At 42.3% G+C, this 26,926-nt stretch overlaps 2 protein-coding genes and 5 non-coding genes across 10 annotated transcripts in view; 2 read left to right on the top strand and 5 right to left on the bottom strand.

The window, feature by feature from the left end:
* Positions 1-2,822, top strand: part of rhoab (ras homolog gene family, member Ab) — a 14,470-nt gene extending 11,648 nt beyond the window's left edge. For all 4 annotated transcript variants that reach the window (XM_069693883.1, XM_069693882.1, XM_069693884.1 and 1 more), the window contains exon 5: positions 181-2,822. In XM_069693883.1, coding sequence (XP_069549984.1) covers positions 181-354 — 174 coding nt within the window. In that variant the 3' untranslated portion in view covers positions 355-2,822. The remainder of the gene's footprint in view (positions 1-180) is intronic.
* An 8,691-nt stretch (positions 2,823-11,513) lies between these two features.
* The window catches only part of sema3h (sema domain, immunoglobulin domain (Ig), short basic domain, secreted, (semaphorin) 3H), a 64,210-nt gene continuing 48,797 nt past the window's right edge, over positions 11,514-26,926 (top strand). The window contains exon 1 of the mRNA XM_069693919.1: positions 11,514-12,060. Coding sequence (XP_069550020.1) covers positions 11,952-12,060 — 109 coding nt within the window. The 5' untranslated portion in view covers positions 11,514-11,951. The remainder of the gene's footprint in view (positions 12,061-26,926) is intronic.
* trnam-cau (transfer RNA methionine (anticodon CAU)) lies at positions 16,977-17,048 on the bottom strand. Its single transcript has one exon. It is a non-coding gene; the product is annotated as a tRNA-Met (tRNA).
* Positions 17,055-17,127, bottom strand: trnar-ccu (transfer RNA arginine (anticodon CCU)). Its single transcript has one exon. It is a non-coding gene; the product is annotated as a tRNA-Arg (tRNA).
* trnam-cau (transfer RNA methionine (anticodon CAU)) lies at positions 17,515-17,586 on the bottom strand. The gene has a single exon. It is a non-coding gene; the product is annotated as a tRNA-Met (tRNA).
* Positions 17,735-17,806, bottom strand: trnam-cau (transfer RNA methionine (anticodon CAU)). The gene has a single exon. It is a non-coding gene; the product is annotated as a tRNA-Met (tRNA).
* Positions 17,813-17,885, bottom strand: trnar-ccu (transfer RNA arginine (anticodon CCU)). The gene has a single exon. It is a non-coding gene; the product is annotated as a tRNA-Arg (tRNA).

Here is a 26,926-nt window from a genome sequence, read left to right as displayed (position 1 = left end):
GCCCGAGTCCTTTCTTTGTCTTTCACTAATTAGTTAACCGTTTTTTTTCCTGGAGTGAACAATTATTGGCTGTTCTGCCGATTTACTTGCGGAGTGAATGACGCCATGTTGTGAACAGTCAGCGTGTTCCTCAACCCAATTCTCCATTTTTTAAAAAAATTTCCCCTCGTCCGCCGACAGGAGCCGGTGAAGTCGGAGGAGGGCCGGGACATGGCCGGAAGGATCGCAGCGTTCGGTTACATGGAGTGCTCTGCTAAGACCAAGGACGGCGTGCGGGAGGTGTTCGAGATGGCCACCAGGGCGGCGCTGCAGGCCCGCCGCGGAAAGAAGAGCAATAAATGTGTACTGCTGTAAACTGGCCGACATATTTGGACTGTTTTCACCCCGGGCTTGCTCTGCCCGGGGGATAGGGCTTGGGAGGGGAGGGGAGGGGGAGGGATTACTAGATGGGGGAGGGGGAGGGGGGGTGCAGTAAATGACTACCGCTGTAAACTGGCTGTTTGTTGGACTGAATTTACCGTGGGACTTGGGTTTGGGAAGCTTGGGTGGGTGGGCGGACGGACGGACGGACGGAGCACAGTAACATGACTACCGCTGTAAACCATTGAGCTCTTTACCTGTGCGTTTACCATCAGGGTGAGAAGTTGTCACCAGCCAGACGCTGGTACATTTAGTCTTTTCAACAAGCCACTTACACTCATAAAGATCATGAGGAGATTCTTTGTTAAATAAAAAAAACAAAAAAAACAACTACAAAATTCAAACTGTTCCAGTGACTGTGTTCAGTTCAGTTTCAACAGGTTTAGTTTCCCGCCTGGATGACTTGACAGATAAATGGGGCAAACAGACAGCACAGTAAATGAGGACCACTGTAACCGGCCACCAGTGGACCATTTCTCCCCGGGTGTTCGTGCCCGGAATTAGCGCTTACAGGGCGGTGCGGAGGTGGAGGTGGACGGGTGGAGGGATGGGAACACCGCAGCGCAGCGCTGGATGTGGGTGTGACCACGACGACGCAGGAAACCCCGAAAACCAGAGCAACACTCTCCCAGTTTTCACACGTTCATCTTACCTGGACAAAAAGTAGACAAACCACCAGCGTTGAACAACAAGTGCTGCAAATTGATTTCAGCTTTGAGCTAACGGTTCAACTCCAGAACAAAAGTAAAGGTAGCGGTTCGATCCCCGGTATCAGCGCTGCATTATCAGAGCGGTGCGGAGGGACGCGCTGACGCGTCCAACTCGGTGCCGTGCGGTCCCTCACCGGGGACAATCTGCTGCAGTCACCTGGCAGCAGATGCTTTCTGGCTCACGGCACGTGTGCACTTTGAATTTAAAGTCACCTCGGGTCAAAGGGGGGGTCTCGTCCCCGCCCGGTCCTACTTCAGGCCGTCGGACGTTTTGCCGCAGCGGTGTTGTCGAGGGAACGGCGCGGTCGGCCGAGAGCCGCGGCCGGGCCGTCCTCACCTCTGACCCGCCGCCGGTTTGTCTACTTTAACGCGCGACCGGCCTCCATCTGAAGGTCCGTCGCGGTCCCACCGGATGACGAAAGGTAGCTTCCTGCCCTGCGTAGTTACAACCCGAGCGAACCGCCTCCCGTGCCTCCTCCCCCGGTCCACACAGCTGACTGCTGGTGCTCATCTTCCTCTGGTTTTAGACCAGGACGAGGAACAAGGAGAGGAGAGTATTGTTTACACGCACGCCACCCATCTCCTTATTTGGGATGAACGATTGAATATTTTCCGCGCGCGTGTGTGCGTATATGAAGGTCACGCGTACAGTTCATTTTTTTTTTTTGATTTAAAAAGGTGCCTGGGACGTACCGCGGCGTGTCTCGCCTTTTACTGGTAGGTAACTGCTTCACCAGTTAACGACGCGTAAACGCAGCACACACGTGGAATGACCTTTTTCCTCCAGAATACTGCGTACTGACGCCAGAACAGTCAGGTTTGGTCCGCCGGGTAGACTTTAGTACCAGCGGCACGCCAGTGATCTGCGTCACTGGAAGCTGTTTTAAGGGTTTTTCTTTCCAAACAAAAAAAGCGTGTCGGTGTGGCCAGTCACCCCATCAGCCAGCAGCCTCTCCTGACTCTTCTGCGTGTTGTTACTGATGGATTCAGGCTCTCTTTGACAGCGTCGTACCCTCCTGTTCTTCTTCCTGGCCTACAGGGAGGAGCCTGTTCCAGAAACCAGTCTTGTGTTGTTGTTTTTATACTTTCTTTCCAGCTTTTAAAAAAAGAAGAAAAAAGAAAAAAAAAAAAAAGTCATAAACATGTTGTCTATCAGTATTTAAAAATAGGAGGTGGAAGACTAGGGAATTACTTCTGTGTTGTTGCTTTAGTTTGTTTTTTTCTTTCGTGCTTTTACCTGAATTGTTTTTCTGATGATTTACACTTGGTTGCAATGACCCGTCAATCATCCCTGCCAAATGCTGTTGTTAGGCAGTCAGGAGAAAGGCTGGCCTCTCGGCTGCCTGTCTGGAGCATCGCTAGGACCACGAGTGCTGGCTTTTTTTTTCTGTTTGTTTGTTTTTGAACTTGGCTGAAGAGACAAAAAAAAAAAAAAAAAGGAAACTTCTTATTCTTGTGTACAAAAAAAAAGAAAGAATCCTTTTTATTTCTAGTTTTATTGTATTTTTAAATCCTGATTTTTGGATGCTGAAGCAGTGACGTAAACAAAGGAACAGGAAAACCAAGCTGTATGCAACGTCTGTAAATATAAAATGTGGGTTTGTTCATACTAGACTATACACACACACACATGACTGGAAACTGTATTTGTAAACTAGCTTTGGTTTGTGTAATAAATTACTTTCTATAACACCCAACTCCTATTCATTGTGGTCTCGGAGGGCACTTAAGTCCAGTCAATACACATGTATTATGAATGGGGTGATGGATTAGTTCTTTTATGTACTGCTGGCTTTACGAGGAAATGATTTGCCGCTAATAGTCACTTGACAAATGACAGAAAATGTGAAGGACGATGTCGAGAACGTAAAATGTAAAAACAGATTGCGAAATCCCGCCACATGTTTTCTCTCGGATCTGCAAATTAGCTCCCAAACGGTGAAAAATGTGGAAATTAGTCTTATTCTGAACACACTTTGGATTCAGTCCCTCGTCATGTCCCGTTCAGTGTATTCACACGTCCAGGCTTGATTTTTAAATCCAAATTATCCACCCATGTAAATCATTTGTGGAAAAAAAAAAAAAGAAGCTTTGTGGTGCATGTGGAAGAGACCATCCGGGGTTCAATATAAAAGCGACGACAACTTCTCACTCGGGCTTGATTATAGGCCCGATAAAAAATAAAAATAAATTAAAAAAACACCCGGTGGTCAGCAGGATGATTGCTGGTTGAAGAGCATAATGTAACACCACCCCCCGCTCGTGGAGATCATGTGCCGGCAGCCTCGCACCGAGGCCCCGCAGAGAGCTGCGAGTGTGTGGGACGCCGAGGTGAAGCAGCTCCCGGCCTGTGTGGGATGCTGCTGGATGGAAGCAGTGGAGAAGCTCGGCGTCCAACCGTGCAGCAGCAGTTGTGTAAGGCAGCGTGGAGGAGTGGAAATCCAGGAATAATATAAAAAAAAAAAAAACGCGTGAGCAAAGCAGGCTGCTCACATGCAGCACAGAGGCAATTTTGCATGACCTTTTCTTTTCTTTTCTTTAGACGCGTATTCAGCTTCACGCTACTTCGCCCCCGTGCTTCCTTGACAGCCTAATCCGGACTGCGTTATTGCATCTCTGTGAGAATTAAACGGTGGCAAATATCCATACGTGTCCAGTTATGCTGCCAGAAACTGTAATCTGAACACGAATCGTAATTTGCAAGACTGATGGAGCAATAAATGACCAGCTGTGATCATGTTGGTGCAACTGTTTATTGAGGGGTAAGAAGGCACGAGGGCAGAAATTCAGCAAAACAGCCCATCTGACTGTTCATAATCTAGTAAAATAATACTGCGTGGTTTGAGCACTCGGAGGCTGCATGGTTGTTGGTTTTTTTTGCCCAGAGTGACCTTTGCCAGTTTATGTGGGAGAGCTGTGTGGTGTGGTTGGAGGAGGAAGGATGAATAGGTATAGAAAAAGGAAGTGTGGATAGTAGGAGGAGGTCTCCGACAACAGATTACAAGAGGCGCAGTGGGCGGATGTGAGCGGAAACGAGTCGACTTGTGCTTCTCTGACTGAAGAAGGACGTCTTGTGAGTGCTGACCTTCCACAAGAGGAGGGCACATTTTACCTTTACTGTATATATACATATATATATATATAAAAAATAATCCTGCATTGAAAGTCCTGAAGTAAAAGCAGCAAAATGTAGATAAAGTATTCAAATGAATGTACTAGCTTGGTCCCTCTGGCTGATATATTATTATATATGACATCATTAGATGGTCAAAATCTTCATCTTAATGGTAACTCAAAGTTGTCAAAAGCATGTGGTGGAGTAGAAAGTACAGCATTTCCCTCTGAAATGTAGTGAAGTTAGAAGTAGAAAGTACCATCAAATGGGAATATTCAAGTACAAGTACCTCGAATTTGTACGGTACCTCAGGAAATGTACTTCTTTACCTTTGGACCACATTTCTTTAGTCCATTTCAGTCGATTCATCCTCCGCTTCAACTGCAGCAGTTGCCCTCTGACGAGATTAAATAGAAATGGTCTCCAAAAACGTTACCACAAAACCACATGTTTTATCAGGATAATAGCCAAAAAACCCGCAGGGACCAGTCACATCACCGGGTTTAAAAAAAAAAAAAAATTTTATTAAGAGACACAGGAGGCAACTTGTTGGCACCACGCTGGTTCAATCACAGCTATACCAGTTTAATTACAATGAGTTTAACAGACGTATTATGGCCGTTCACTACCTATTACTCATGCGTTGGGGGGAAATGACTGGGGCTCTCTGGAGAGACGCTCAGAGCAAAACCAAAGAATCAGGAAGGAAGTTCGTCACAGCCTGCTCCACCCAAAAGTGGTGGCCGGGCACCATGTAAGACGTAACGCCGCCTCTGGTGCAACACTCATGGAGGAGTGAGCGAGCGAGCTCGGAGGGAGCTGACGGTGCCGATAACCCGCCGCTCTGCTTCTGCTCCTCCGGCGAACAGTTGAGGAGGACTGGCGCGCAGTTCAGCCCAGCCGCCGCCCTTATATACGGCTCTATTTTTAGCCCCTCTCGAGCCCAACTATTTTTAACCAATATGAGCTCATTGCCCTCCCGACTCGTCCAATGGGATAAGAGGCAAGAAGGTGGAAGCTGTCCAATGGGAGGCTGTGAAAATAGAGCGGGGGCGGGTTACACAAAGAGCCCATTTATCTGGAGTGAAGCGGTCGGCGGGCGGAGGAGAAGGAAAGGACTTCTCACTCAGACAGTTTTCTGAGATATCAGAAACTTTTAAGCAAAAAGAGCTGATAGTTTCATTCTAAAAAGGGACGATTTTTCCGCCCATATTAAGGGAAAGGAACATTTTATAGGCTTGTAAAATATAGCACTTTGTTGTTTGAGAAAGGAACAGTTTTTGGTTCGCGTTCAATGAGCAGAAATCACACATTCTGCTAAAGCCAAGGTTTAGGCCCTGGCTTAAAGCTGTAGGACAAGACCTTGTGTTTGTGGTCTTCAATTTAATCAAAATTCATTGTGCCCCATCACCAGAGGCCAATTTAAAATAACGCTACAGGCGTCTCCGGATGTGAAAGTCTTGCCTTTAAGGTGCACTCACTAAATGCATCCCCATTTGTTTCTTTGAGCCAAAAAAAAAAAAAATCGTCTCGTCAACTTCCTGTCATTAAGTGATCTCATTTCACGTTGGGTTCGGCGTCATTGAGTTTTGGCCTCCGGCACTGAAAGATCCCAATTTCAGCAACAGATGACTCTTCGGCCTGGAAGTTTCATTCCTCATCCACAGTTTTGCTACATAACTACATAGCAGAGCATCAGACCAGGACGCCGTGTAAGCGGCCCATTGAACTACATTTTTGAGATTGTGTAAAGTCTACCACTAGTACCACAAAGTAAGAGGCTCCTGAAACGAGAAGCAAGACTGACAGCTTTGAATATTTTCAAACTTTCAGCAATCTGCGTGATTCGGAACAATGCTTGTCACTTAAACACTTGGTTGATGATATATGTTTGCACTAATGTTGGAGGGGATTTTGCTTTATATCCACGTGAGAAGCAGAAATAAAAAACCAGTGTTCGGTCATAAAACACCCAGAAGAAACCAAAGAAATGTTCCCATTAATTAAGATTTCCTTGAGTATTTCCTATTTTAACAACAGTGAGGTAAATGAGGCCAGCTTAAAACCGTGCCTCGGCAAACCAGGCAGTCTCCTCGCAGTGCATGTTTCAAAGGAATGCTACTTTTGCTTGTATTTGATATGAAATTGGCAAATAAAAACCCGGACTGATTGTGTTCATTAACTCACAAAGGCATAGTGGGGTGCCAAAATAGCCTGTAGTGCCTTCATGTGATAAGACTGAAATATTCTTAATTGTAAAATGCTGAGAGAAAAAAAACAAAAACAGAATCCATACACTCATCGCGTTTAAGTAGCTCTGCTGCAGGCAGTATAAGATTAAAAAAATATCACGCCTTAACTCTGTTGCGAGTCATCTTTTTTAATAGACGATCTTTGATGATGACTTTAGACTCAGTCTGTGGGGTGCTTTGTTTTTTTTGTTGCGACTTTGGACGGAGGCTATGACAAGGATTGCCCCGTGAGTCATCGATACACCCACCTATTCTGTTGTTTCCTAAAGTTGTATTCTTAGGCACCAAAACACATCATCCAGTCACCCGTCTGTCTCAGTTTCTCTGGTGGAACAAGATTTAGTCTGCTTGACACATTTCATTCAGAATAAAACATTAAAAAAATATATATATCTTGGTCTCTCTATTGCCACTAAAAAAAAAACAATTTAAATGCTTTTATGTCTTTCTTTTCTTTCCTTTCTTTCCTATATATTTTTTTTACTTTAAATTGCCAAGACTACGAGCTGCTGTTTGGACCCCCGGCGCGCTCCCGGCAGGAGCCGCACCCCCGCACAAAAGGTTCCAACACATCATGACGGGAGCGCGGAGGACGAGGACGGTCAAATAAATCCACTCCCTCCTTCCAAAACACTCACTCCACCCTGTCATAAACTCCATCACATCTGTTTAAGAATTTAAATTAAAACTATTCCCCTGAATCAAACCTGATTGGTTAAAATATATAGCCCATAATTCAAATAATATCACAGCAGTGTGAATTATACATAACCCACCTTTTTTTTTTTTTTTATGTTATATTTTAAAATGATCATATATTAAAAAAAACATCACAGGGTAAGGTTGATTTACAATAAAGTCACTGCTGAGATCAAAATTTAATACATAGATATTATGAGGACTTTCAATTTATTTAGGGGAAGCTGCTATCCATAGTTTAATTGCAGCAGGCGAGCTGATGTTATCAAGCCCAACTTCATCTGGACCAGCTGCATTTAGGTCAATGTTCCCCCCCCACAACAACACGGACAGTTGGGTGGTTAAAACACGCCTACAAGGAATGCCATGTCTGCATTAAACCGGTTATTTTTGGTATACATTTTTAGGATGTCTGAATAATGTCTGGTCGGCTGTGTTTCTCTTCACCAGTACAGTGAACTGAATTAACACAACCTCAGACCGACATCTAGTTGCGCAAATGTGTCACTACACTTTGTCCAATTGAAGAAAACACGGAAATGTGAAACGACACCGGTTTCTGCTGCTGGTCTTTGGTCCCGCACTCTTTTTTTTTTTTTTTTTTTTTTTTTTTTAGATTTGTTCTCTTTGCCGGTGGAGAAAGTCACGTTGCACCCATGTCCGCTCTCAACCAATTTCTTTTATTTTACTTGAGTCTCGCGGGATTTCAACGGCTGCAAAAAAACACAAAAAAAAACAAAACAACCGCGAGATCTCCTTCAGGTAAGTGTCCGGGACAAACGTAAGATGGCAGCACAGCTCCACCTGAGTTAGGGGCGCAAACGGACACGCGTCCCATCCGTATTTTGGTAAGTTTGTCTTTGTCCCATTTTCTTATATTGGATTCAGACACTTTTGTCCTGACCTAAATCGCTCTCCCTGTGTGCCTTTCTTAATATGCCATTAAAAAAAACAAAAAAAACATGAAATAGTTTAGTAAAGTTAAACAGTTACAGCCTCACAGCTGGCCCAGTAATCCAGTAATGACGAGTTTGAAGTTAACAAGGCCTGTTTGTGCATTTTGAAGCCCTTAATATGAAATTGTCCGTGACCCGCGTTGGTTCAAGCAGATAATGAAATAATAATGAAGCTGGCAGGAAAGATGCTTCAGTTTTGAGCCACCGGTACAAACCCGATGCTCGTTTTGTCTTCATACCGCTTCCATTGGTTTTTCAACCATAACTATGATACACGCTGTGAATGAGTGACACGGGGATTCACGGCAGCCTAGAAAAGGGGCGCACGGACCAAACGGAAACAAAGATGACAGCGAGTGCTCATTAAGGCTTCTCACGTTCACGAAACGCAGAAATGTGCGTCAATGGAAGTGTGTCTGTGTTTATGTGGTTTGCAGAGACTAAGCAGCGGTGGGATCTGAGGCCAGTAACAACAGGTCTTAACAGCCAGACCTCAAATGTTAATTGACTAATTGACGTCACTTGTCAAAGAGAAATCACCGGCTTTTTGTTCGAGCCAGCCAGGAGGTCATTAGTTGCAATTAAAAAGCTTCTAATGATCCTGTCGTAATGAGTGGCGAGTTTAGGAGGGGCCCGGTCTGTCGGCTTTAAGGCAGCAGTTGAAGAAATAAAAAGGTTGGATGCGACGTTTGGATGTTTTGAAGTCAACACCGCTTCATCTCCGTCCGTCTGTCCCTCCGTGTTACTCGTCAGAGGTGTTGATGCGCGCGAGAAGCTGCGCGAAATGAAGCCCTGAAGAAGAAGTCAGGTATCTGAGGTTGTACCGCTGGCCAAACATCTCAGTTACCCGTCATCTACAGGACGTGGCATTATGGGATTATTACACAGCTGGAACTCTTCCACACCGGAAACCAGTTGATTACAAAACACACACGAGCAGAGCGGTGACTCATCGACACCGCTGCAGGATTCAGTTTCCTTCTTTGCTGTTGGATTAGTGTGATTGCAAAATGTCACGTCAGAGCAAAACTTTTTACAATTAACAGTGCAATGTTCCTAATTTGAAGGCAAACACGAACTTCCGCTTTACTGCACCCTAAATGAGAGCGGCAGCACACACTCGTAGTGATCTGCATTAAAATAGCCGTTTAAAACAATCTAATGACCAACTCATGAAACACAATAGAGTCCACCCGTAAAACATGTACAGTCTCAGATGTAGTTCTTCCAATGGATTGTTGTGTTTTATGTTACCGGCTTGTGTAAAAAAAAAAAAAAAATACTGTACATTTTTTTTGATTTTATACACTTTATTAATCCCCTGAGGGGAAATGTCTTCACTACAGCAGGGGGGTTCTCAGGGGGGAGATGCTGCAGCAGGCTGCCACTAGCGCGGCGCCAGGTAACCTGACCTGAGGTGCATGTTTTTGGATGATGGGAGGAAGCCGGAGAACCCGGAGAGAACCCACGCAAGCACAGGGAGAACATGCAAACTCCGCACAGACCCGGCCTGGGCGGTGGTTAGTGTCGGCGGTGATGACCGTAACAAAGCGAAGAGCTCTTTTAACCGAGTCTGAGTCCCACCTGCACTGTTTGATTGGCAGGTAAATCCTGGGATGGCCGAAACAGGAGCGAAAGCTCCATCAATGAGAGTTAAGCAGGAAAGATGGAGACTCTAGTCGTAGGTACAACTACTGTACAAATGACAGAGGATGTGTTGCATATTAAATTATGCACAACTACTTCAGCGCAATTTAAGGGATGATTTACTTTGCAGTTAGTAAGTGCAGTTATGTTTGTGTGTGTGTGTGTGTGTGTGTGTGTGTGTGTGTGTGTGTGTGTGTGTGTGTGTGTGTGTGTGTGTGTGTGTTAATTACCAAGACACACAGAGTTAGTTACATCTTGCTTAATGTCACGTTAGCATCGCATAGTGCTGCCACAGGAAGAGGAGGAGTTGGATTGTCGAACCACAGGACGACTTGTTCTTCTGTTCACTCATTAGATAACTTGATTAATTAGCAGGTTTTCCCTCAACCGTTTGAGAGCTGGCTGAGGTTGTGTAAACATCGGAGTGGCGGACATCTAATCACAGAATGAGACTTGCTGGGTTATGTTTAAAAAAAAAAAAAAAAAAAAAAAAAAGCCCTAAACTCGCTAATCATACAATAACAAAAAAGCGTGGAGAATAAATCATTTACGAATCAGAAATCCTCGGAGGGAGTATATCCTCATTCATTTGCACGCAACCTAAATTCATTATTTATCCCAGAGAATGAATAAAATTGTCCCTGCTAGCCTGTGATTGAACTCGAGCTGGTGAAAAATTCAGCCTGCGCTGCTGAATCCCGGCGATCCGGTATCTCATGGAAATAACAGCCAGAGAAGACGGCGGAGGCGGTAATGATTGCATTTGGGTTAGGAGTGGAAACAGAGGAAATAATGAGAACAAGAAAAGAGAGTGTGGTGCACAGAGAGAGAAGAGGAGGTTTGTTTTTGAATTGCTTTAAAGCTCTTTACTCATTACTTTTAATGCACTCCTTGTTGCCTGATTACATCTCGTGGTGCGCTCCTCACACCAACCTGCACGCAGTCGGAGGTCTGGAGGCAGCAGACGACTTGCTTTTCCCACGGCAACAATCACAACAACAATGTGCTGAACTTTATCTTTGATCTCTGACAAACTTAGGTGTACAAAAATCTGTGTCTTCAACTGCTTCTGAAAACGGACTTTTATTTATCAGAATCCGAATCAACTTGGCCAGATATGTTTACCCATAAAAGGAATTTGACTCTGGTTGTAACTTCCTCTTAATGTGCATACACAGAAACAAGACATAAATAGACATACGTAGAGCAGCTAAAATTAGTGCATGTGCATGTACGGATAAGTCATCTTATTGCTTTACTCATCGTTGTTTGTAATTATAGTTGGTTTTGGCCCCTGTAACCTGATCTAAATTATTACTCTGAACTTCGTATGCCTCGTTTTGTATGCTTTTTAAAAAAAAAATTTTTATTATAAAGTTCTGTGTAATCACTGGGTTTAATACACATTCTATAAATAAAGTTTATTATCAAGAGAAGGCGAAGAAATAAAAAAGAGTGAGAGAGTGCAAAAAGGAAAAAAGAGAACGGAGAGGGAGTGAGATGTGAATAAAGATGAAAGCTGATTTGTCTGTCTCATTTCCACTTTAACTAGGTGTTCCCGGAGCGCGGCTGCATTGGGTGTGTGTGGCTGCATTGGGTGTGTGTGGCTGCATTGGGTGTGTGTGGCTGCATTGGGTGTGTGTGGCTGCATTGGGTGTGTGTGCAGGGTGGCCACAAAGATCTGGGCTCTCTCTCCCTCCGCCCTCCACAAAGAGAGAGAGAGAGAGCGCACATGAGAGAGGTGCTGGGACGAGAGACAGAACAGAAGAGAGCTGTCAAGCTGCGAGGAGGCAGCGGAGAGGCGACTTAGTTTTTTCTTGGAATACATTTCCCCTCCATCTCTGAAGCCCACACGCATACAGAAACTCAGAAACACACAGATGGTGGAGTGTGTGTGCGAGTGCTGCTCTTACCTTCTCACAACAAGCGCTGAATTATTTGAAGGATCTGGACTTACTCAAGCCCGGGAACACTTGGACTGTTGAAGGTGTTTGGATCCAGCATCTCGGGGACTTGGACTTCCACTCTATTAGGTTTCAAATTGGGTTTTCAACAGTGGCAATTCAGCACTTCTCCTGATTGCACCTCTGAGATTTTGACCGAAGCTGTGTGAGTTGCTTGAACTCGGGCGTGGACTTGCCAAGTGTGTGTGATGAGGAGGATGTATTGGCCGGTGACAGCGGTCCTTGTAGCCCACCTCGGGGCCACCTTAACCGGAGCATGGAGGACATCTCAACCAAGACTGCAGTTCTCCCACTCAGGTAAGAGGCAACATGTCCTGTCTTATGTCTCTTTTTGTTTTTAGTGCTCTTACTGTCTCACACATCTGTCGCTCTGTCATTCTCCACACACACACACACACACACACACACACACACACACACACACACACACACACACACACACACACACACACACACACACACACACACACACACACACACACAGGTGACAGGAATCGTGCTCTCATCTTTTACTTTTCTTTCTTTTTTCTTCTATGAATGCCCCCACACTGGTATGCAATACATGGTCAAATTAGATATTTGCCTTTTTGCCACTTAATCATTCTCCATCTGCCTTTTTTGTTTCTTTTCCACATCATCTCACATCCTCCATCTCTGCAACCACCTGTATTGAATTAATCATCCCTTCAGTAGTCTAATTTGGGTGTGAAAGCCTTGTGTTTATCCCCTGCCCACCTCAATTTCTCCTCTCACAATGAGGTCTGTTCAGAGTTTATATCCTAAATTACATATTCAGATAGCAACAGCATATTAAAGGCTTTAAAGCACTGGAAGGGGAATTATTACTTTTCTTTTGATACTTTCGTCTGTGTTTTCTCTTTCAATCATAATTATATCAGTTTATGAAAGTTGCTAAAACCTGCAAACATGGAGACATAAATATTGTAAACAAACCAATAGCTTTGCCAGATGACAGGATTTAAAATGATTTATTCAGAAGTAAAACTGAGACTGAGCACACCTGAAATGTTTGGAATAATCTCTGACTGCACAGCAAAAAGATGTGCAAACACAACTACAGACACATTTTCTCTTTTATACAAGTTTGGCTAAACTGGGAGTTTGCTTAAAACCGGTCAGCTCATCAGTCTTTTTGTGTTTCTTTCCCTTCTTATTCCTGTAATATTTTTATTACCATTAGAAACAATGGACAAGTTAGGAAATTTATGAAGAAGCCATTACTTGGCAGAAATGTATCAGCTGTAAATGATCAGTTCTCAAAAGCAACATTTCCTCAAAGCATAATGAAAGCAGCTCGAATGCAGATAGAAGATTTTATTGCCTTTAGATTTATTTCCTGTAGAAATCAAATCTTTTGCCAACATCTTTTAAACAATTTGGCAATTAGGTTTCACACCCAAAGACATCCTCCCTGTCATGAACTGACTTCCTAACAGCACAGCCCCCCCTCAGGGTTTAGAAAAGTGTCTTTGTCTGTTGGTTTCATTTATGGCTAACAAAGAAATAATTATCAGATGGCAGAAATCCCAGATCCAAATCAACATCAAATTAATTATTTCTTGGTCGCAGGCTGATCTGTCTACCGTAGGGAAATCCATGCAGTGGTTGCTGAAAAACCTGCAGACACACAACAGAGTCTCTTGAAAAAAGTGAAAGGAAAGCCACAACTTATTGTAATTTCAGCTATTTATTGTTGAAGTACTGTATTGTAAATGTGTGGATTGCACCCTCTTTTTCTCAGTTTCCCTGTTGTGTCACTGTGCAGCACAACGCATAAACACCAATCGTTGAATGCCAAACAGAAGCACAGACTCTGCCACTAATAGGCTGATACGTGGTCGAATTGGAGTTGATTTTCACGATTAAAGGGTGCTGTGGCACTGCATCAGCTCATTATAGTTTTGCCGTTAGTTTTAACCTTGTGCGAGCAGAAGTGGTGTGCGGTTGGGCTCACTGCAGAATAGGAGGATTTCAACATGATTTATGCGTGACGGACGCTGTATTTGATGCTCGTGGAGTTTTCTGAAGCAGCCTTGGCTGCCAAATAGGGGAGGACTTAACACTTTGACCCATGTTGGGTGTTTTGTTGTTTGGGGATAACAAACATGACGGTCACAAGTCATGAGAAAGCAAAGAGCCGAATCTTGTAATTAAAACAGGATTTGGGATTTGATCGTTTTCTCTCTTAGCTCTCTTTACGGTGAATCCTTTTCAAATTAAAAGGATTTTTGAGGCATTCAGGCCTTTAGTTACAGCAAGGTAAACTGAAATGCCTTTAATCATGTTTTCCAGAGCCACCGTAAAATAAGAAACCAACTGATTATACGTTCTTACATAAGCTGAAACTAAAAGGGTCCATGCCGTATATACGGTTAGGCTGGAGTCGACCAATTGTGACCTAGAAAGTACAGAGAGAGGGAGAAGGGAAACCTTGTTGGATTCTCCCAGGTGGGAATTTAGCTCTAATGAAATCTGATGTGAAAATGTGTAGCAGCTTTGTGTGTGTGTGTGTGTCTGTGAGCATACATTAACTATACGTGACAGTATGTCCTTGACTGTGTGGTTGTGTTTGCTTGAATGTGAGTACGGAGTGTTAACGTGTTTGTGTGTTCATGCACTGTGTAGTTCAGTTTGAAGATAAAAGCTTTTGTATATGTATGCAAATAGAGTTGCTTCATTTCCAGGATGTTGGCCCACTTCAGTCTTTGTTGTTTATTCTGCTGAGGCGAATCCTCACGTCTTTGAACAGCAGAGGTTTGTGTGTTTATATCTACAGTGGCTAGTATGCTCCTCTTTGGAAGGAAAACAGAAACAAAATTGTAATCTGTGTAGGGATTGTGATGGCCTCCTTGTCCACCAGCAAGTTTGTGTGCGTACTCTTTCTCTCTCTGTGGGAGCTCTAAACTGTGGTCATTTCCCTTCTCATCACCACTGACGTTTACCTCAGACTGAGGGAGATTTGTTTTTGTCGTGGAATTGCTGTAAATACAGTGGTGTGAAAAAGTGTTTGCCCCCTTCCTGATTTCCAATTTTTTTTGCATGTCTGTCACACTTAAATGTTTCAAGATCATCAAACAAATTTAAATATTAGTCAAAGATAACACAAGTAAACACAAAATGCAGTTTTTAAATGAAGGTTTTTTATTATTAAGGGAGAAAAAAAAAATCCAAACTCACATGGCCCTGTGTGAAAAAGTGTTTGCCCTCTCCTGTTAAAACATAACTTAACTGTGGTTTATCACACCTGAGTTCAATTTCTCTAGCCACACCCAGGCCTGATTACTGCCACACCTGTTCTCAATCAAGAAATCACTTAAATAGGACCTGCCTGACAAAGTGAAGTCGACCAAAAGATCCTCAAAAGCCAGACATCATGCTGAGATCCAAAGAAACTCAAGAACAAATGAGAAAGAAAGTAATTGAGATCTATCAGTCTGGGAAAGGTTCTAAAGCCATTTCTAAAGCTTTGGGACTCCAGCGAACCACAGTGAGAACCATTATCCACAAATGGAGAAAACATGGAACGGTGGTGAACCTTCCCAGGAGCGGCCGACCGACCAAAATTACCCCAAGAGAGCAGCGACGACTCATCCAAGAGGTCACAAAAGACCCCACGACAACATCCAAAGAACTGCAGGCCTCACTTGTCTCAGTTAAGGTCAGTGTTCATGACTCCACCATAAGAAAGAGACTTGGCAGAAATGGCTGCATGGCAGAGTTCCAAGACGAAAACCACCGCTGAGCAAAAAGAACATTAAGGCTCGTCTCATTTTTGCCAGAAAACATCTTGATGATCCCCAAGACTTTTGGGAAAATACTCTGTGGACTGACGAGACAAAAGTTGAACTTTTTGGAAGGTGTGTGTCCCGTTACATCTGGTGTAAAAGTAACACCGCATTTCAGAAAAAGAACATCATGCCAACAGTAAAATATGGTGGTGGTAGTGTGATGGTCTGGGGCTGTTTTGCTGCTTCAGGACCTGGAAGACTTGCTGTGATAAATGGAACCATGAATTCTACTGTCTACCAAGAAATCCTGAAGGAGAACATCTGTTCGTGACCTCAAGCTGAAACCAACTTGGGTTTTGCAGCAGGACGATGATCCAAAACACACCAGCAAGTCCACCTCTGAATGGCTGAAGAAAAACAAAATGAAGACTTTGTAGTGGCCTAGTCAAAGTCCTGACCTGAATCCTATTGAGATGCTGTGGCATGACCTTAAAAAGGTGGTTCCTGTTGGAAAACCCTCCAATGTGGCTGAATTACAACAACTCTGTAAAGATGAGTGGGCCAAAATTCCTCCACAGCGCTGTAAAAGACTCATTGCAAGTTATCGCAAATGCTTGATTGCAGTTGTTGCTGCTAAGGGTGGCCCAACCAGTTATTAGGTTTAGGGGGCAAACACTTTTTCACACAGGGCCATGTGGGTTTGGATTTTTTTTTTTCCTTAATAATAAAAACCTTCATTTAAAAACTGCATTTTGTGTTTACTTGTGTTATCTTTGACTAATATTTAAATTTGTTTGATGATCTGAAACATTTAAGTGTGACAAACATGCAAAAAAATAAGAAATCAGGAAGGGGGCAAACACTTTTTCACACCACTGTAGATGAGAATTTCAGCTCTGCTGACGTTCAGACACTGGAGTTGTTTAGCAGATTAGAGAACCTGTTCATGTAGATTTTCTTTGATCGTTGCTTTTCATACTGGACGACGAATTGAGAAAAATGCAAAATCCTTCACTTCAGTGAAGTATTTCACCCCAACGTTAAAAAACTTTGAAGCAGAAACAAAACACATACTAGGGATTTAATTGAGTGTTGCAACTGAAAAATAGTGAGTTAATCAAAACTAAAATATCACAACACGTGAACAATATGAAAACTTTGATAATAAACTAACCAAATTATAAAGAATGTGAGGGCTAAGATCAGTGTTGATACACTGTATATATAGGAGAGCAAAAACAACAAGTATTAGGTAAAAATAAAAAATAAATAAAAATATTGACAGAAGTTTTGCTTCCGCTGCGCCACTCTGCTTTGATTCTTCCAAGATGGGACATGGATCTATGTTCGCTGGCTTTGAAGGACTTCAGTTGACAAAAAAACGGTTAAAATAAAGAAAACTTTGCTTAAAATAAATACCCTACGTCGTACACAGGGGAATAGCAGCAACAAAACTTAACCTGCTAGCAGAGGATAGTTTCGATCTATCGACCTCTGGGTTATGGGCCCAGCACGCTTCCGCTGCGCCACTCTGCTGTCAGTCACCCCAGATGGGAGTCGAACCCACAATCCCTGGCTTAGGAGGCCAGTGCCTTATCCATTAGGCCACTGGGGCTTTGGCAATACAACTAATGAGAGACGAAATAGCAAATTAACCTAGGCACATAAACAGCAGTGAATAAAGATAGAAATGCAAATCCCTGAAAACAGTGACCATGACACAAAATCAGTGATGTAATGATGCAACAATGGTAGTGCTAAGCATCTAATCAACCTGTTAGCAGAGGATAGTTTCTATCTATCAACCTCTGGGTTATGGGCCCAGCACGTTTCCGCTGCGCCACTCTGCTTTGATTGTTCCAAGATGGGACATGGATCTATGTTCGCTGGCTTTGAAGGAATACAGCTGACAAAAAAACGCATCTAAAATATTGAAAACTTTGCTTTAAATAAATATCCTACGTCGTACACAGGGGAATAGCAGCAACAAAACTTAACCTGCTAGCAGAGGATAGTTTCGATCTATCGACCTCTGGGTTATGGGCCCAGCACGCTTCCGCTGCGCCACTCTGCTGTGAATGTCTGAAGATGGGACATGGATCTGTAATCACTGGCTTTGAAGGACTTCAGTCGACAAAAAAACGGTTAAAATAAAGAAAACTTTGCTTTAAATAAATACCCTACGTCGTACACGGGACAACCAGCAACAAAAATCAACCTGCTAGCAGAGGATAGTTTCGATCTATCGACCTCTGGGTTATGGGCCCAGCACGCTTCCGCTGCGCCACTCTGCTGTCAGTCACCCCAGATGGGACTTGAACCCACAATCCCTGGCTTAGGAGGCCAGTGCCTTATCCATTAGGCCACCGGGGCTTCGGCAGCACAATTATTCAGAGACGAAATAGCAAATTTATCTAAGCACATAAACAGCAGGGAGTAAAGATAGAAATACAAATCCCTGAAAACAGTGACCATGACACAAAAGCAGTGATGTAATGATGCAACAATGGTAGTGCTCAGCACTCTCATTCATGTCTGGGTAATGGACCCAGTGTAGTGTCTCTTCGTCCTTTTGATGATATCGATCCCCAAGTGGGATCTTAATCCACAAACTTGACCAACGTTAAACTCCTTACGAAAAACTGTTGTCGGCTATAAGGAAATAGAGAGGTAAAGAATATTTTTTCTCGTCGAGAATAATTTCTATCTATCAACCTTGGTTATGGGCCCAGCACGCTTGGCTGTGCCATTCTTCTGTGAATCTCCCAAGATGAGACTTGAATTTATAATCGCTGGCTTTGAAGGAATTCAGTTGACAAAAAAACATGGCTAAAATACAGAAAACCTTACTTTCAATAAATCCCCCTACGTCCTACACAGTGGACAACTAGCAACAACAACAACAAAAATCCCTACTAGCAGAAGATAGTTTCGATCTATCGACCTCCGGGTTATGAGCCCAGCACTCTTCCGCTGCACCACTCTGCTGTCATTCCCCTCACATGGGACTCAAATCAATAATCGCTGGCTTTGAAGGAATTTAGTTGATGGACAAATGTGATTGAAATACTGAAAGGTTGTCTTTTCAATAAATCCCTCCAAATTCTACACATTGAACAACCAGCAACAAAAAAACGTACTGCTAACAGAGGATAGTTTCAACCTATCCACTTCTGGGTTACAGGCCCATCACACTTCTGCACTGTGCCTCTCTGCTTAAGGGCCCCCTTGTTGGATCTTGATCGCACAATCCCTGACTTAGGAGGCCAGTGCCCTAAAGCATTGCTGAATCACGGTGCTTCATATCTTCAACTGGCCAGCCTGGGAATTCCTCACCAGATACCTGATGTAAAATGTCGATATAATATGCAATACAGAGATATTCATCAGGAAGTGATATTCTTAAACACTATTGCTGTCAGCAAGTCATTTTGGAAAGATACGAATGCAACATACATTTACCCGAATATAAAAGTCCTGCACTCTATCTTTAAGAAGTTGTGGTCAACAGGGATGGAGATCTTTTGACTGCCAGAGAGATTTTTTCTGATTTGTCAAGTGTACTTAGACTTTTAAATACATGCCTGATTACCTCCTAACCCCCACCTGTCTTTTAATGACTAAATTATCAATTATCTTGGTTATTCACTCAAACCCGTTGACTAACACACACGCGCACACACGCACACGCTTGATTGTAATGAGCCTATTATCCCAGCAGTGATGGTCGTGATTTTCCCTTTATGACCGCTGCATTCAGAATTACACTGTATACACTACACAGTTCGAAAGAACACACACGCTCATAATGTATACCTGTACACAATTACACAAACTACAGTTTCACACACATATAAGCATACTGTATGTAGAGATACAGGTATGTGAACGGATAAAAACACACCACCTATCAAATTCGTAATTTTCACAAGAAAACATATGGAGAATATAGCCTTAATTAGATAGCAAAACTCCATAAATGCCTCAGAGGAGCTGATGCTGCTCTATTAAGTCAGCTGCAATCTATTAACTCACATAGAGGCTTAGTGATGTTTTGTTCATACAGCATTCAACAACTTCATGAATTGGTTTGCCGTAGACATTTAATGTAATGAGTCACTGGAGAATACTGGACCTAAATCATATAAGTTTGTTTGCTATGAATGGAGACATTGGCTTTGATAATTCACCTCTATCCTGCTGAGTGGTTGGGATGGCTGTCATCCAGCCATTTAAACTGGTCCTGCTGTTTCTATTCTGCACAAATGTAAATGTAATGAGTCGTTTTCAGATGCATTGTATCAGCATGCAAATTGCTTGGTTATTATACATGGTAGATTAGTTCATCAGTGTCCAGATGCATGTTTGCTCAAGTGGTTGTCTGTAAAATTCTATTTGTTTTTCTTCATAAGGAAATATGTGATGCGCAAATAAAAGCTGCATTTACAATAAATATTCCTTCAAATATTGTATATACATGTATATATATATGTATTATTTTTAAGAAGGATAATGACAAGGCATTGTCTTGTCATCCACAGAGACAAAAATATAAGCAATTGCTTTTGCACAAAACCCAGATGTGCTGGCTGTTAATAAAGAAGAAAGACATTAAGTAGTTGTGTTGTCTGACACAAATTGTCAGCTGATTTGGGTACTGTTGGCCTCAAGTGAATGCACATAGATTTTTAAAGAACTTGTGTGCTATTTTGAGTATACCAACTTCACCAAGATGCTTCATTGGTTTTAAACCTACTGTTAAGTCTTTCTTTCTCCCCCAATCAGTCTACAGCTCTGTGTATTTCATATAAATTTGCAGTTGTGTTTTCTGGCTTTTTATAGCATTTTGTGAGCTACCTAAAAGTTTAACAATATTTTTTCTTAACATGTGAAATATATTTTTGTGTTTTAAAAATCTATCTTTGAGAAACATGTGTCAGTATATATAAATTGAATTATCTAAGTAGGAAGTTAGCAGCTTTTACAGTTGATTTGCATTTCATATACAGCTATGTAGGTTTAGCTACATCACGTAACACTTGCATTTAGTTTTTGGGCAATGCATTGCTGAATTTTGTTTTTAAAAGATTAGTTCTCAGGAACACACATTTATGTGCCTGTACTTTTTCAGCTGTATTTATACAGTATTTCGGATAATAAGGCAAGCTAATCATAATCATAGGTATATTACTAACAGATATACAGTTAATGTTAAGGCCAAGAAGGAAAAGAAGAGAAACCTGGCTCCTGCATGTGTTTTGTTCTTGTGGCTGGTGTATATCACTCACCTCCCTATTCTTTCTCCGGCCTCACCTTTCTCTTCCCCATGTGTACTAATAAAGCACAAAAGCCTTCATAGCGATATTAAAAATCAAGAGATATTTCATTATTCATCTATTCTTTCAGATCTGTTTCTATCTAGGCCAGTGCTTTCCAGGCTCTGGGCTGAGGATGTTGCTGAGATGTGGATTTCACTGGGACGGCACAGAATCAGGATATTCTCTATTATTAATTTTAATAGAACCAGTCCCCAATGATGATGCTGCCATTACTTGTCACTGCTGAAGTCAAATGAGAGCTGCTTGCTCATCGCACACTTCGGATATGACTCAACTAAGACAGCCTTTTTTTCTCTGGAAGAAGTCTTTAATTTGATAGTTATTTGAAGACTAATTTGGCAAACTATAAAGCATTGCTGTATTCTTAAAAAAAAAAACCTTCTCTGCTGTTTAAAATGACTTTCCCAGAATTTTTGGAGGACTTGATTCGATATTCCTGCAACCAAATTTACTTCTACTTATTATGATATTAAAAACCCAGATTAGGGGCTTGGTACTTGAGGGTTTTCGCCTCTTTGTGGACAAAGACAGTAAAAGGAGTCTAATTACACCCTTGCTTTGGCAACAACAACCCCTGACAACAGTGGACATGCTTTAAATTTACCCTCGAGAGGTTTCTGGTGTTAATATCAGAGGCTATCTTTAGCCTGAAGTCTGTAATTAAGCAAAAATCCGCAAGCTTCATATTTCTTCCATTTCCCTTAAGTATTAATTTGCTCCAGTCAGACCTGCCGTCAGTGATGTAGAGCTGAGTTTCTTCTCCCTCCTGCCTGGTTCATACTGTGTGTCAGCATTTCTTTTCAATATAGAGATGTGAGAAAAATTTGCAGTTCTGTAATTCAGGTGCTGTTTACAGGTGACCAGGGAATTTAACTGTTTTCTACCATGTCAGAGTGATGTAAAATGGCTAAAATAAAAACAGAAAAAGTAGCCAACATTATTTTAATGAGCTGACTCTTCAGAGCAAATTCATCATTATGTCGTGACCAGAAAAAGTTTTAGTCACCCCCACTTACATTACATTTCATTTAGCTGAAATGTAATGTCAGTGGGGGTTACTTAGGGTGTGTTGTGCAGAAGAATATTGCTCACAGCATTCCTTTCACTTTCACATTAGGGAATTTAAACCACAAAGGCACACTTGACTTGTGTTGGCTTTCTGGAAGTCAGAAGCAGATGGGATCAACAGTGCTAAGACTGACCCTGACCATTAGTTTCCTCATTAGCTGTAGATTAGGGCAGGCAGGATGAGGGTGTGTGTAGATGTAGCGGATACTCAGAGGTTCATTTGTAATTGTCGGCGGAAATCTGTATTTGTGTTTACCATGAACTTATATCTCTTATAAAGAAATTTGGCTGCAAAATAGATTTGTGGTCCCAAGTTTTGATGTCTGTTTGAGAAACACTTTGCATTTGTCAGCGATTCAATGTCTTGCTGAAAAGCACTTGTGTTTATTCTTGTTGTCAAGAACCTTGGTTTTCACTATGAAAAATAGTTTTTTGAACTAAAAGCCTCTAAATGCCATTTGCCTTTACTACAAAATAAATTTTTAATTTGACTGCAAAGACAGTGGATTGACCAATCGAGTGCTAGAAAACATTAGCACTACATGTACACGAGCACAAAACATCTGATCTCCAACCTTTGATGTCTCCGATGTGATGTTCACATGGCTGCTTATAGAAGAAGAAACCACAAGAATTAGATTTTGTCTGTTTTGTCAGTGATGGAAAGATCAGACATGTGCCGCAAAAGGTTGGAAGTCTGACTTCCTTTTCCTGTTTGAAAAAAATAGAGGGTGTACAGTGGCATATAGTGGGTTTTATCATCTGGCCTGCCTTTGAAGCGAAAGAGATTTTGACTCTCATTTATAGACTATAACTTAATGGAGACATCTTGACTACCCATAACCTTCACAGGACAGCTATTTTTTTTCAAGGCTGCCCATTTTTAAAACATAGAGATGTCATTATTGCCCATTTTTCCAAAGCAAATGTCCAGGAAGCACACCATATGTCTAACATGCTTTGAGGCTGAGCCAAGAAGTAAAAGCCACAGAAAATGTAAAGGCTGCATCTTTCACTATGTGACCATATATAATCTCTAGCAAAGTGTTGACTTAACCCTTATGTGAAATCCCTGCTGATGATTTTGCTGCAGAGGGTAATAACAAGTCTGTGAGGGAGCACGGTTGTGATTTTCTTGAGAATCTTGTCACCAGTCCTGGCCACTATGGGCGATTGTTTCCTCTTGGGACGAGGCCACTGCAAAGTCCTAAACATCAAGTTTTAGCCTCAGCAGCATAACACAGATGTCATACTGACGCAACGAATCTAAAACTCTGCAGTCAAGTTTATTTTTTATATATTTGGATGCCAGGTTGAAAAAAAGAATACATCTCCAAATATCAGTTCGGGTTTTTGCTATTTATGCCAACTAAATCCTCCTCTGCATTTATTCATTATGAGTGGGAACATTCTCCTAAATCTGAAAACTATGCTTACAGGGTCAAAAAAATTATTGTTCTTGTGTGAGATGATACAATCTTTGCTTTGCAACAGTAGTTATTGTTGAGGGAGATTTTTGCTCTCAGTGCAACAAGTCGTCTTACCTAAGAAGCATATGAGTGTCTTGGTAAAATGAAGAAAAAATACTGACCAGGAAACTGACCAGCTATAGCTGCTCATCGAAATTGTGTAGCCATGAGCGTTAAACCAACAACATTGCTGTGCAGTGGGCAGCTCCCACGCAAGACTGCAACGTGTTCTCAGCGACTCTTCTCTCAGATAAATAAAAAAGTGAAAAAACAAATGAGATTAAAAATAAACAGTAAATAGACTCTAATGTGTGCAGTGTAGCAACCCATACCAAACAGTCTGATGATGATGATGATGATGAATCATCATTTGCGCTAAAGTCAAAGGTCAAGTTGTCCACGTGGGTCTGGTCTGTCGGTGACACGGTCCAGACATAATGCGTCTGTGTTTTGGCTGTAATTCTGCTGTGGTATGTGTGTGTGTGTGTGTGTGTGTGTGTGTGTGTGTGTGTGTGTGTGTGTGTGTGTGTGTGTGTGTGTGTGCGTGTGTGGACATGTGTTTAAATGCGGGAGAAGATTTAAGAGTGTGGAACAGTAAAAGGTAATAAGTAGAAAACTAGTTTGTGTGTATATTTTGGTATTTTATAGGACAGACTCCATACAATACTGGCTCCAAAATTGTGGTGAGTATTCCCCACAGGAGGTGATGAACTTGACAGATTGCAAGATGAGTCCCATTATTTTGCAAAAGTAGGTATAATGACCGAATGAGTGACATTACCAGCATCAGAGTACAAATATCAGTCCAATAATGGTCCAATTTGAAGTCTTGGTGGGTTTTTGAAATTGTATTTGTATTCTGTGAAAGGCATTATAGCGGTAGATACTTAATTCTGCATCTGGAACATTTCTCAATGCCTCAACGGAGAGACAAGCATGTTTATTGTGGATTCTGACTTTCGCAGCAGGAGTTTAAGGCACCAGGAACACCGACTTTAACACAGTCAGACACTTTGTGAACGACAGAAAGATAGAAAGCAGCGTGATGTCGGCATAAAAGAGAAAAACAGAGACTGTGAGATTTTATAACTGACGCACGCACGTCGACGTGTTTTAGAAAGTATTTTGTGCGTGCACGTACTCGTGCATGTCTCCCCATGAGTGCCCATCTGTGTGCCTATGGGCTTTGTTCCCAGGCTTCCGCAGGCCTCCCACTGTAATTGCACCAGTAATTGGTGAAGTGATAACCCCATTTCCACAGGAAATGTGCCCCGGTTTCCTCACCCCCGCCAACGCTACCCCCCTCTGGTGGCGCAGCCAACAAAGTCCTCCCCCTGGGAACGTTGCACCAGACAGCTAAAGTTCCCTGGAGCTCAGGGAGTAGACAAACACACGGACAAAGACAGACACAGAAAGAAAGCTAGACACATGTGTAGCATACAAAAACACTCACATGGACAATGCTTTAGGCTGAGAGAATAATTGGATAGATTGATGATAACTGTAACGTGTGTGTGTACGCAGCAAAAAGTGGTGTGTCTGGGTGTAGAAAAGAAGCACCTATAAAACACTAGAAAAATAATAAAGTTGGACTCCCATGAGTGAGATAACGATTGTAACAGCAACTTGATTCTTTCATCATCCTTTTTTCATTTTGATCTTATATGTCACTCATATTTCACTGTGCGAATACAAACTCTTGCAAAGCTTACAGAACTATTCTTCAATTTTACTTAAAATATGTTGCAAGTTCTGCACTCAGGTGGGAAAGTTTCTTCTGTAAAACTTGTCACTCTCTATAAACTGTGAAATAAACCAGGACCACCTGCTTGCTAATGAAATCAGCACACATCCTACCTGTCCACTGGTGTTCAGACCAGATCGCCCTGATCTGGTTTTGTGATGGCAGCATGGAAAAGCTGTGCTGACGTCCACCGAATGAACAAATGCCAAATGGATTATTTTCTGTCTCACTGCTTTCCTCTTGTTCCTGTTGCTGTGACATGCCTGCACCTTGGCTCCCAGCCTCAGTTTAACAGTCACAGTCAGTCAGAGCTGGTCATGTCCACAAGAGGACACCTCGGACACCAGCGAGGAGAAAACTCTGACACGAACAAAGAAATCTTTTGAGACCGTTCAGTTTTGAAATTGTATTTATTTTGTGTATTGGTTTCTTGTCAAATAACAAGCAACACTTCCTATCACGTCCCAAACTGCCATTGAACATTATTTCCAAAAGACGCTCCCTGACAGGGACAGTTCAGTGGGTACGGACAGAGCAAGGTGCTGTGATCTTCATGGCTCACGGCTGTAAAGAATGGAAGCGCTGCAGACCTCATTGGACAAAGGAGTAAACATTAGTTCCACGAGTATTAAATATTTAGTGGTGTTCCTCAGTTAGTAACCATCTTGTGTGTGAGTTTTTGGTTGAACATCTGTAGAACTGTTGCTATGGTTACTTGAAACTTAGTGTGGGCTGAGCACAGATTTAAAAATATTGTCAATAGTTTAATTTTAGACATCGGATAGTCTACTTTGTCATTTAATTACATTTATTCATAGTGTTTGAGACTTTTTCTTTTTCTTTTTTATCGCCTCTGAAGACTGTTGGGCAGCACATAAACACAGCAGGTTATTGCTACTGTCACTCTTTACAGTCTTTACGTCACTGCACTCTGTCTGCATCAGTCTGCACACCATAGCCATAAATCCTGATATCCATAACTGCTGACCTACCTAGAGGAATGGGAGTAGACTGTAATGAATTTAAAATCACTGTTTTGTATCATATGATTGTCGACTGCATTGCACACCGAGGAGCAAATGACATTACGCACACAGAGCTGATCATTAATTTAAAATCAGCATTGGTTTTCTGCGTCAGGCTTCTTAGCAAATAAAGAACTGGCTGTACATTTCTGTTTTTGTGCATCTTTATGTAAAGTACTTATGTGGAAAAATAGCACACAGCAGATTTAATGCAAGGATGTACAGTTGCCTCACATTTGATCATTAAAATGATCATCATCATTTAGTTTACCAAAATGTATGGAGTCTTTTTACTCGTGTGCAGGTGTGTTCGAGAATGCCAGCACACAGATGCAATGCTGTGTGTGTGGCGGTGGCGGGAAGGGGGCGGGGGGTGGGTGGGGTGGGGGGTGGGGGTGTTGTGCAATGCAGGAATGTTCTTAGCTGTATCACACGCCACACATTTACTCTAATCACATCGAGGTCCATCAGAGCTCCCATGACCAGCAGACTTTAATCTAATGTTCACCCTGGATAAACATATCTGCGCGCCCACAGAGACACACATGCGCATCCACATTAATAAACAGTACATAAATAAAATCACTCCTATTGTAAAACATGGAGGCAGACGTTTGCACTAATATAAAGGGACCATTCATGCAACTTTTTCAGTGCGTGTGTGTCTGTGTGTGTGCGTGCATGGAACCGCAGGATTATGTTTTAGCATGTCTGTTCTTTTACATCTTAACCTTCTCCGTCTTTGATTCCAAGTGACAGGGGTCAGAGG

This window comes from Brachyistius frenatus, unplaced genomic scaffold (assembly GCF_029030835.1).
Source record: "Brachyistius frenatus isolate BFR_SWC_R1_liver_20210118 unplaced genomic scaffold, ASM2903083v1 Contig_16, whole genome shotgun sequence".
NCBI classification, from domain to species: domain Eukaryota; kingdom Metazoa; phylum Chordata; class Actinopteri; family Embiotocidae; genus Brachyistius; species Brachyistius frenatus.
Note: the sequence above shows the minus strand (reverse complement) of the source record. Positions and strands in the feature narration are given on the sequence as shown.